Source organism: Typopeltis vanoorti, chromosome 5 (assembly GCF_054136105.1).
Source record: "Typopeltis vanoorti isolate ZY-2024b chromosome 5, IOZ_Tvanoo_1.0, whole genome shotgun sequence".
NCBI classification, from domain to species: Eukaryota; Metazoa; Arthropoda; class Arachnida; order Uropygi; family Thelyphonidae; genus Typopeltis; species Typopeltis vanoorti.
In genome coordinates, this window is record NC_143553.1 from 101,238,232 (window position 1) to 101,250,510 (window position 12,279).

General features: G+C 37.5%; 1 protein-coding gene across 4 annotated transcripts in view; it reads right to left on the minus strand.

The window, feature by feature from the left end:
• LOC150106691 (putative phosphorylase b kinase regulatory subunit alpha) overlaps window positions 1-12,279 on the minus strand; it is a 745,167-nt gene that overhangs the window by 574,459 nt on the left and 158,429 nt on the right. For all 4 annotated transcript variants that reach the window (XM_090393281.1, XM_090393285.1, XM_090393284.1 and 1 more), the window contains exon 8: window positions 11,935-11,976. In XM_090393281.1, the coding sequence (XP_090249407.1) occupies window positions 11,935-11,976 (42 nt within the window). The remainder of the gene's footprint in view (window positions 1-11,934; window positions 11,977-12,279) is intronic.

Consider the following 12,279-nt stretch of genomic DNA (forward strand, 5'->3'; position numbering starts at 1 on the left):
TGCCTGGAGTATATGAAGTACCCTGTTCTTGCAAATTGGCTAACTTTGGACAGATAGGCATTTAAGCCACTATCTGTTTAGATGAACACAAATCTTACATCTTCAATCGCAACTATAGTCAATCTGGGCTTGCAGACCATGTAATGGTTACAACTCATAAGATCTTCCTCCACCATAGTAAATTTAAAAAAAGAAAAACTTTGTGGAATCTGCAGATGCACTCAGAAATCAACTTAATTTAAACAAATACAGATCCATAAAACTTCCCAAAATTTGAGAAACAATTGTCAGAGGTCCCAGTTTACATTCTAGGTCACTTCCAAATGTCCATAGAGGGCACACCACCTAACCACCTATATAGGACTCTAGAGTCACCCCTGTGTTTCATTCAAGTATTGTCTCTCTGTGTGTGTGTGTATGTGTGTGTGTGTGCATGTGTGTGTGTGTGTGTGTGTGTGTGTGTGTGTGTGTGTGTGTGTGTGTGTGTGTGTTATTTGTACTCCCTGAAGATGTCTCAATGACTCAAAAAAAAATTATTGGAAGCATTAAAATTAGTTTTCAGTCCTTTCCTTGTATTGTCAATACTCCATTAAACCTCCAACAAGGAATCCTATGTTCATTACCTTAACCTTTTTTTTTTATTTACTATTTATTTTTTAGTTTGAGTGTGTGTGTCAGCAGCTCTCTTCTGTCTTATCAATAATAGATATCTCACATATGTGGTATTTTGTTGTAGATCAACAAAATAAATATTTATAATACACATTCACTTTATTCAAGGAATAGATAAAGTTTTATAATGTCTCTTGTTTCCGAAGACTGGAATAAAAATGTTCTTATAGCGTGAAAACTCTCCAACCTCAACAGATGCTATACTAATTACCTTTGTTTATCACTAAATACAGTATACAGAGACATTTAATATCTGTATACTATATTTAGAGCAACAACTGGTGTAATTAGAGACAACTGGAACAACACCTATAATGGAAAAAAACTCCCATCACACATGCATGCAAAAAACAAATCAGATTTATCGTAGCACTAAAAAAAAAACCACTGTCCTAACATCCTCTTTCAAATTTTCAGTTCCAGAAAATACATGCAACAGCTGTTTATAATACAGTCATTGGATACAGATATGCTCAATTTAGGTAAAGCAAAAATAATATATATCTATTCTAATATAAAATGATAAGCTTTTTTGTAACATTTTTGTTTCACGTTTTTTGTCAAGTTATTTGAAACGTTTTGAAATTCAGGGACTAGCCTGAGTGTCGAGTCTTCAAAATTCAAGTCATCAGAATTAAAGGAGAACCGGCCTACCAGTCCGGAACTCGGGGGGTTGGGAGCCATAGGCACCGGGGGAAGGGGGGCTTAGCCCCACTCCCCTTCAAGTTTTCAAAATTCGAGTCATCAGAATGCAAGGAGAACAGGCCTACCAGTCCGGAACCCGGAGGTTAGGTGCATTAGGTGGAGGACGGAACCCCCTTTCGAGTCTTCAAAATTCGAGTCATCAGAATTCAAGGAGAACTGGCCTACCAGTCTGGAACTCGGATGGGGGGGAGAGCCCTCCCCTAGTGTGTGTGTGTGTGTGTGTGTGTGTGTTTAAAACTTGAAATCTTTACAAATTCTAATTTTACAAATAAAATTCTACCAAAAAAGTTGCAACTAACATGCCGTATAAACTTTGTGGCAGCAAAACACAGAAGCAGCATACATATGCTAAAGCTAGTTTCTGCCAGCAGTTTTCATATGTCACACACTGCCTGGTGAAAACATATTAAGTCTTGCAATAGGTAAAGATCCTAGAGATCGGAAAGAAGACAAAAGAGTACCACTCTATATGCATGGTTCTAGGATGGAGGTTTCCAATTATAGACCAGTCTGTATTATTATTATTCCAGGCAACTCCAAGGAGTCGATAAACTCATTCAGGGAGGCCCTAACATCATGTCAAGAACAACTATTCGACATTCACACAGTATCTATCATACCTTGCCTTGAACTCATTCACAGTCGTAGCACCCACAACAGACTATGGCAGCTTATTCCACTCATTCACCACTCTCCAAGTAAAAAACCTAACTCTAACACCCTTGTCAATCACATTCTTGCCCAGCTTCCATGCATGGCCCTAGTCCTCCCACCACCAGTCCTATTTTCAAAAATATCTTCTGAATTAATCTTATAGAAACCTTTCAGTAATTTTAATGTCTCAATCATATCATCCCTCTTCTGCCTATCAACCAATTTCTGTAACCCACAAATCTTCAACCTATTCTCATAAGGTTCATTCCACAGACCTGCTATCATCTTGGTCACTCGTCTCTGGATCCTCTCCACTTCCTCCCCATCACGAAGGAACTCTGGTGCCCATAACTGGGCACAGTGGTCCAGATGGGGTCTTATCAAGGCTCGATACAGAAGAACAAATTTTTTGTCTCTGTATGTTAAAGTATTTTTCAGAAACCAAGTGATTTGATGAGCTGATTTAGCCACTTTTGCAATGTGCCCCCTAAACTTCAATTCCCTATCCACCAACACTCCCAAATCTCTGACCTCATCAATCTCCTGGAGTACGGTTCCTGAGGCATGATCTACCCTTCACAAAACCATGTTGTCCCCCATACAATATCCCATTTTCATCTATCCAATCCTGTATTCTTTCCTTGACTAATTTCTCTAAGACCTTGACAATGATTCCAGATATGCTATCAGTCGGTAATTTACAACAGCAGTCTTGGAACCACCTTTATGCAGTGGAACTATCTTCCCCTCTTCCCCCCCCCCTCGAGACTAACCCAGACCCGAGACTCAAATTAAACAAAATGGTCAAAGGTACTGATAATTCTTTAGCTGCTTCTCGTACGACACGAGCTGGTATACCATCCAATCCCACAGATGTATTGACATTGAGGTTATGCAATAGACTACTACCTCCACTTCATTCACCACAATTCCCATATAATCTACTGGTTCATTCATTTCTGCAATGTCACCACCTGGATGATATATTCTTGCAAAGTGTTCACTCAGTAACTCAACTATATCAACTGATTCAGTTACCTCCCTACCATCAGCATTCTTTAAAATCATTCTGTCATATACATTTTTCCTTTTACTTGCAACATATTGAAAAAACTGTTTAGGATTCTCTTTAGTCTGCATAGCCAATGTTCTTTCGTAATCCTTTTTTGCTTTTCTTACCACACTCCTTTTTCTTACCCCTTCTGGTCTGCGCTTTATACCATTCATGAGTCTGCCAGTCACCTTTCTCCTTAAATTCCCTCCATAGTTGTTTCTTTTTTTGCAGCTCAAACTTAATGGTGTTATTCATCCATTTAACCCCTACTTGATTTATTATTCAGACTCTAGGTATACAGTCAGCCATTGCTTCATGCAAACACTTCTTAACTGCCTCCCATGCACTATCAACTTCTAGTCCTCGCAGTTGTACATGCCATTGCACTGAATCAATCAAACTCCTAAGCTTATCATACTTTCCAGCCCAATAATTCCACATGTACCCTGTCTTAATTGTAAATTCCACACCTTTAGCCACCTCCGAAGTCAAGACCCTATGATCACTCTCACCAATTAGTAGCAATGTGGTCATATTTGTTAGAGCCAAATCCTCAGATGTAATTACTAGGTCAAGCACTCTCTGACCCCCTAGTATTTTCCATTACATGCTGTCACAGATAGTTATCCCTTAATAACCGCATAAAATCCAATTCCTTCCTCCTGTGTGTTCTCTCCTCACTCCAATCAATGCGACCATAGTTGAAATCTGTCACCACCATCTTTTCCATCACCTGGTCTATAGCAGCACCCAAATGTATATTTAGTTCTGCTAGCCACAATCTCACACCAAATGGCCTCAAATGTGCTCTTTTCTCTATCCTGCAATTCAACTTCTATTCGCTTTGGCTGCAGCTCATCAGCTATCATCAACAATACTCCCCCCCCCCCCATTTTATTCTCCCTGTCATTCCTGAACACACTATACCCATCACATTTAATCCCACTAGCTATATCATCTATAGTCGGCCATGATTCACTAATACCAATAACCTGTGGTCTGGAAGTGCCAACCATGGCCAAAAAATCTTCCTTCTTGTTCCTAATACTCCTAGATTAGTGTACATAAATTTAAGACCCCCATTAGCCCCAACCCTACCTTGATGCCTTATATTAACTATCCCATTCTTATTTGTTGTCCTTATTCGCTCGGACATATTATACTCATTCATACATTCAACTGCCTCCCTAAGGACTGTATATCTACTCCCCCTCCCCCTCTTAATAAATCTAGTTTCCCTGATTTTGCACATCTACTACATTCAGCAACACTTTTTCAAGTCTCCTTACACCATATTCATTCAAATGCAAGCCATCCATCTTATATAGATCCTTTTCGCCCATCGAACTCACTCCACACGTACACAAATTCCACACCACTCGTCATACATAACCCACGCATAAAGTCATTTGCAATTATGGCCCTCCTTTTAAACATTTCACTGTCTTACCATGTCATACCAAAAGACTAATCATTCTAACTCTCTCACTCTTTTCTTCTACAATTCATTCGGGTCCTCTATCATTTCCATTTTATCTCCTTTCAAATCATTCGTACCTGCCACAACAATCATTTCTTTCACCCTTTCCTTTTGCTCTCTAATAGACTCAGTTACATCCTTTATGGTTGCACCAGATTGGTACAATTTTGTCAAATCCTCTACTAACACACCTCGTACTAACGAGTCTCCATACAGCACTCTATCCTTCATTTTGTTCATGTTCACGCTCATACGCTTATTTTTCCTATCATACTTTTTATTATTGGCTTGTTCATTCAGTCGACTTTTGAGTATAACTGCAGTTGTAGTCGAGGTGTTGGAGGAATTGGTTAGGAATAGAATACAAGATTGGGTTGAATTCTTTATGATGATCAGCATGGATCTGTAAAAGGGAAAGTCTTGTTTTGGCAATTTACTTGCATTTTATGACAAGGTGATGAGTGTGTTGGATAAAGGAGAGTCATATATAGTGATATTCTTTTACTTTGCAAAGGAGTTTGATAGAGTGCCACATGATAAGTTGGTAAACAAGCTGCAGATGATGGAAATAGATGGACTGGAAACTGTCTCTCTGAACGATATCAGCAAGTTGTGTATGATGGAGCAGTGTCTCAAAACAGGAGGGTAACCAGTGGCTTGCCCCAAGGTTCTGTTCTTGCCCCCCCCCCCCCCTGCTGTTTAACTTGTTTGTAAATGATATATCTTGTGGACTGACTGGGGATCTTCAGTTATTTGCTGATGATTCAAAGTTGGGAAGAATTATAAGTGGCACTACTGATGCTGAATCCCTTCAGGAAGATTTGAATAGACTTTTGATTTCGACATTAATAAGATTTGGAGTGCAGAAATATAAGGCTATGTACTATATTGATGGCAATGTACTGCAGGACGTGAATGAGATTCGAGATCTTGGTTGACAGCAGATGAAGTTTATAGGGCATACTGCAAGTGTTGCAAAGGCTGCATGTTGCAGTGGAATATCGCTATGATATGGAATATCATAAGTCGCTATGATACAAATACTCTAAACCATAGAGATAAGAAGGTGGTTATACCACTGTATAAAGCACTGATCAGACCACACTTGGACTACTGGGCTCAGATTTGGTCACCTGATTTCAATGTGATGTAGAAACATTGAGGGGGGGGGGGGGGGGTCCAGAGAAGAGCAACTAAGACAATATCAGGACTCTGGATGCCAGCTATGAAGAGAGGTTGAAGAAATGTGGATTAGTGGATGGAACCTCCATCCTAGAACCATGCATATGGAGTGGTACTCTTTTGTCTTCTTTCCACTCCCTAGGAACTTTACATATTGCTCTATCAGTCCGTGTGGTTAGCCTAGTGGCTATGCGCTTCGCAACCATATGCCTGGGGAAGGAGTGTCCTAGGTTCGATTCCCGTCGGTGACGTGAGGAGCTGAAGGATCTTCCTCAGCCATAGCCAAGTTAGCTAGTCTTGGGCATGGTCAGCAGGGTTTTTTCCCCAGTTTATTCTGGGGTTTTTCATCCCACAATGCAGGCAAACTGGCCTTGAGAACTCAACACTACAGGCCATAGGATACACCGGGGCATAAGGCTGACCACCTTATCCTGTAAACGGAGTGAGGTCCGATGATCAACGGATCCTCGACACCGCAAGGTAAAAGAGGGTATAAGGAAGATGAGATGAGATCTATCATATCACCTATTTGGAAAATAGGTGATATGATAGAGCATCAGATTAATCTAGAGGAGATTATAAAAAGAGCAGAAAACGAGAAGGCAAGAACCAGAGGCCATCACAGGAAGTAAGTTGTGTAAGAGCGTGGTGAAGAGGGATGTGAGGAGTAGATTTTATTACATGGAAAATTGTTAGTGAATGGAATGCATTACCAGATTTTAAGATTCTGTATGACAGATTTGTTGTTAGTTGAATGAACCTTCCATGAAGAGCCTTATGTACTGCCTAAGATAGTTGTCCCTCAAAAACTAAAGAAATTCATTCTCTTTGGTTCCCAACACTGTCTCTTCATTTGTCTATATTGCCATAATTGAAATCATCCATAATGATTGCCATTTTCTTATCAGCCAGACCAATTTCCTTTCCTTTCTCTCTGCCATTTCCTTCTCTCTTCCTATTAAACATTCCATCCCATCCAACTCCTTTACACCATAAATCTAATGCCCCCTGTTCAAAATGAAGTTCTCTCTTATTTCTCACAAAAAAAAAAAAAAAAAAAAAAAAAAAAAAAAAAAAAAAAACATTTTCTTTCAGTATTATTTGTGACAACACCCAAATTTCCAGACAATCTGAGATTTCTCTTCTTGGAATCACCTTGACATCAAGCCTATCCTGCCATAATCACATCACAACCATTGCATCCTCAACTTCTTAAAAACTAGGATTTCTCTTTCATTCAAGACGTTACTTCACCTCTGAACAGCTGTTAACCTTATACATTTGGAGTGGGCCCCCTATGAGCTCCCTCAAATACAAAAGAGAGCAATTAGACTTATTAATGATCCATCTTTTACTAATTCAATCCTCCCACTTTCGTCCAGAGGTGTCTGCAATATGTTCATCTGAAATAGCATCAATAAATTCCCCTGCTTAGTACTAAGCCCATTGGAACATGTGCAGCTGCTGATTAACATCCTTTCACAAATGCAGCTTGAAACCCACAGAACAAGTTTCTCTTCCTCCTCCTTGATCCCTGCTAATGCTGTATTGTGAAACAGTCTTCCCACTGATGTGTTTCTCAAGGAATACAATATACGTCTTTTAAATCAAATGTAAACAAGTTCCTCCTTTCCCAACCCACTACTCATATACGGTACTAATGTACTATAGGCTGATCAACCAACCTCTCATGTATGGGCTCACCATGCAAAAAAATATATTTCAGCCTGAATATTACAGGCCATCATCAGTGGAAACAATAGTTAATTACAAGATAGAATGCGAACAATGGACTGATTTTGAAAAAGTACTGTGTGATGTTATACATAAAACAACACAATGGTATAACTGAGAGAATATTATAATATTAATTCATAATAATGCTTAACGGCATGATGATGATTCTAAGAACAACCTCTGAGATCTGTAACGACTTCTATATAATATAGATATTTTTCTCCATCTGATTCTATGTGAAAGAGTATGGTCTGCCAATCCCAACTTACCATACAGATGATCTCGAATGTAATTTTTATGTACTTCAAGACGCATATTAACATATCAACTAGTCTGTCCAAAGTAGGCTAAATTGAAGGCACAAAAAACTTTATACACTCGCAAATGTTCAAGAGGATATAGTCGATCTTTAGGAGAATATACAAAAGTAGCTAGTTGAATGAAAGATGTGAAAATGGTATGGAGATCAATTTGCAAAGAATTTTGTTATTTTTTCTGATATATCCTTAACACATGGAAAGGAAATGGTTTTGCTGTGACTCTCTGTTGGGTGTAGGAGGGAATGTAATAGTTTATCTATTTTATATTTTATTCAATCTCCCCTATTTATATGGGCTGTAGCCATTGGCTAAAAAGGTGTTGCAAAGATTCCCAAACTTAGTTTCAAGGACTGAGTCATTTGAACAAATAGCCCTGGCTCAGTAAGTAAAAGTTTTGAGGGTGCCATACTGTTGGAAAGGGTGGTGGTGTGATCAACTAATAATTTCTTTAAAAATACTAGTAGGTATTTTTATGTAAATACCTACTAGTATGAGTGGGTATTCTGTAGATAGAGAAGGATAATGACTCATTATGAAGTCATATCCCTAGTGCATCTAAAAAGGGATACTACTTTATTTATTTTTTTATGATGATACAATGGCTGTGAGCCCTGAATCCCTTTTACAGGGAGGTATGGCACCATCTCAATCTCCCTTATTTTTATCCAGACTTGGGATCTGGATAGCTAATGAATCTAGCCTATGGCTGGAGGGATCATCTTAAGTATTTCTGACTGTAATCCATCGGTGTGTTCATGAGACTGGTTTGCCTGTTCTGGGGGATGAAAAACCCGAATTTCCGGGTGAATTCCCTCACACCTCCATATGAGATCAGCTAACTCACCATCTCACTCCCCTTATTTTTATCCAGGCTCGGGACCTGCATAGTTGATGCATCTGACCTATGACTGGAGGGACTGTCTTAAGTATTCCTGACTGTAATTTGTGTGTGTGTGTGTGATCGTTTCGCCCATTCTGGGGGATGAAAAACCCAAATTTCTGGGCTCTTCCACAATATTTCTTGCTTCCTAAGGATCTTCCATTTACTTTGATCATTATTTTCCCTTTCAACAACAGTTTCTCTAACCAACTCAGACCAAATCTATTTAAACATAACTCATCTCTTTTATACAGTCTATACATCCCACAAATTTCCAACACATTCACAAAATGAACTCCTTTCTATCATACAATTCTGCTAGTGTACCATTCATAATCTTCGCTTAACTTTTCAACTTGTTATTATCATACCTGAGTAACAAGCTGATTACCTTACCTAACTCACTGTTATCTTTCACTCTCCTTTCACATCTTTCCTCACATTCTTCTTGATATCAACCAAGTAATTTGTGCCAACTGCATCTACCAACTATTTTGCTTGGCTACTTCTCTTATCCAGAGCTTCAATCACCCTAGTCATTCTACTTTCCAGAAAACAATTCTTTCATACCTTTTCATTCACCATGCCTCTAATCATTGAATCTTCATAGGGCTACTCTCAAATCATTCACTATCTCTTTCAAAAGATCATCTTTCTCATTCTTCCTCATATTTCTATGCCCTCTGTCAATGAAATATGAAAGGAGTTCGCTGAAAAATTTTCAATGAATTTTTTTTTTATCAACTGCTTTTTCGATGAATTGTTGCTCAATGAATTGTTGTCAGATTACTGTTTGTTTGATCAAATGCTTTTTCAATGAATTGACATTTGCTAAAATGTGGTTCAATTAATTGTTTATTAAGCGAATTGCTTTTTCGATGAATTGTTGCTCAATGAATTGCCATTTGGTAAACGGTCTTTTGATTAACTGTTTTCAATTAATTTTCCTGGAACCCGATGTACTATTATTATAGATTAACTGAGTGTTGTATTTGCCTTATATTCTTTCTCTCTTTGAATTGCTTGTTTATTTCTGCATGTGATGATGATGTATTGGGTTCCAGGAAAATTAATCGAAAACAATTAATCAAAAGACAGTTTACCAAATGGCAATGGCAAATGTACTATATGGATCATATCTAACAGATAAATCAATTTCTGATATTTACATAGAATGGCAAATAACAAACAAAGTTTTGCACATTAAAGTTATGAAATCCTTAATTAATATAGCACATAGCATTTGTTCTTCATTCTTACAATTCTTAATAATTGTAAAGAACTGTAAGAATTACAATTCATCTTTCCACATTCAACAGATAATAACAGAATTATATTTCAACACTAAGATACAATGAGAGAATGCAGGGTTCTGATCACATAGGTTTCAGGCATTTCTAAACTTACTGGCAGAAACTTGAAAAAGTTTCACCTGATATCCACATGCGGTTTTCCAATCAGCAAAATTTCTGATCTCTTGAAAACTTGAACCTGTTTCTATCATATTAACCAGATTCTTTGTAAATAACTTAACACACATTTGACAGATAAGTCATTCTGGAAAAAAGGATTAATAAATATCAGTACTACAGTGAACACCTTAAACATTAAAAGTCAGGTCTCCCACAACACAGTATAAGGACCAGTCAGAGCATCCTCTGGAACAATGCTTGCCTTCTCCAAAGCAGCAGCTTTAAATGTTTTAAAAGTTTCTGTAATAACAGAAACTCTGTTACACCATCCTAATTTAAATTAGAATGACTTGCTCTATCCCAAAAGTTTGGGAGATTTTCATTCTATGTAAATTATTTACTTGATATGATCCTTCTGGTACACAGCACTTGCTGCTAGAGGTTAACGAATTGTTGTATTTATCTTGTATTCTGTCGTTTTGAAGTTCTTATTCTTTCCATACTGATGATATACTGTTGATTTGTTTCAGCACAAAGTATTTGTTTTTGTTTGCTAATTTTCAATAAAATTACATACTGTGTTTAAGAGGTTGGTACTCATTTTTAAGGTTTAGTTTTTTGTTGAGGCATGCTTTCATTTTGTTTTATATAAGTAAAAAATTCAGTAAAATTTTCACAAATTTATTTAACATTTAGGAGTTGCAGAAGTAAGTCAAAGTTTGCATACTGAAATAACATGAGTGAATTATGATGTGTGTATTCACAATCCAAACACATTTTAATGACTACTCTTGAACTTTCAAGCTAAAAATTGCAGAAGGCTTAAAAGTTGAAAAAAAAGCATATGTCCTTTTAGCCATTCAATGGAATGGTAAAATGCTGGAGGATATTTCCGAAAAGAAATCATTGACTACCTTACAATTCTCATTTCAAGTGATGGAGTGATCAACTGATTGGTGTTTCAAAACTCCTGGCTGGAACAGGTGAATACATAGTGCAAGCAATTTTTGATGCAGCAGTTGAATATGATATCCGTGACAAGGTTAAATGCATGTGCTTCAACACTACCCCTGCCAAAACTGTGTCGATAAATGGAGCATGCATCCATTTTGAATGAAATATGGACAAAGACCTCTTGTGGATGTCTTGCAATCACCATATTCTTGAAATAGTTCTGGAATCCATAGTACTGCTCTCAAGTGGATCTTGCACAGGCCGAGAAATACTTCCGTTCAAAAGGTTTCAAGCATTGTAGACAGCCTTGAGCTGTTCCAGCTTCCAAATTACAAGATTTCACCATGCCAGGTGGATGGTTGAAAATATCTATGCTTTGAAAATCTGGATGTTCAAGATTAGTTCAAATTAATGAAGAAGGAGCAGGAAGGGAACTTAACACCTTATTATTCACTGGTTCCAAGTTCCATCTACTAGGACTGACCTGCAGTTCCCTCCATGGTATATTCATAACATGGGTGGGCTAAGGAGAACAAACATGGAACTATTTCAAGCCACTTCAAGCATCCGATAAATTGAGTGGTGGTCTCACACAAGGCAATGAAGTTCACCTCCCACCTCAAGACAATGATATGCATCCATGCTCACAGCAAGATTCGAACCCGCATCGATTGTAGAGCGAATATGCTAACCACTGAGTCAACCAGGTCAGCAATATAGCATGTATCATAGTTAACATATGTAGCATGAAAACTTTTGTTTACTTTTGCCAATGCTAGGATTAAACAAAAATATAGTTCTTGTTAAGTAAAATATATTTTTCAACCAAATGAAACATGTTACAAATCTTTGGCATCATTTTAAAGTAAAAATAAAAAACTTACCTTGGAATTTGATTCTCTTGGTAACATGGATTGCAATACAGCCTATAAAAAAAAAATATGACTATTAACATTATACTATTAAAAAAAAATTTCTATAGTATATCTTTTTTTAATTACACACACACAGACAGCTAGGGAGTACATGCATGCACATGACTAAATTATAATATTTATTATTTTTATGGCTAGTTTGCCTGCTTTTGTTTAGGAGTGTCCCTTTTTTAATGTCATTGGCTTTTAACTCAAGAATTCTTAGGGCATTGCAGATGTATTTTATAGACAAATATATGTAGAATATTAGAAGAAAATTCGCACATGCCTTTTCTTGGATGTTGTTGCCTGTCT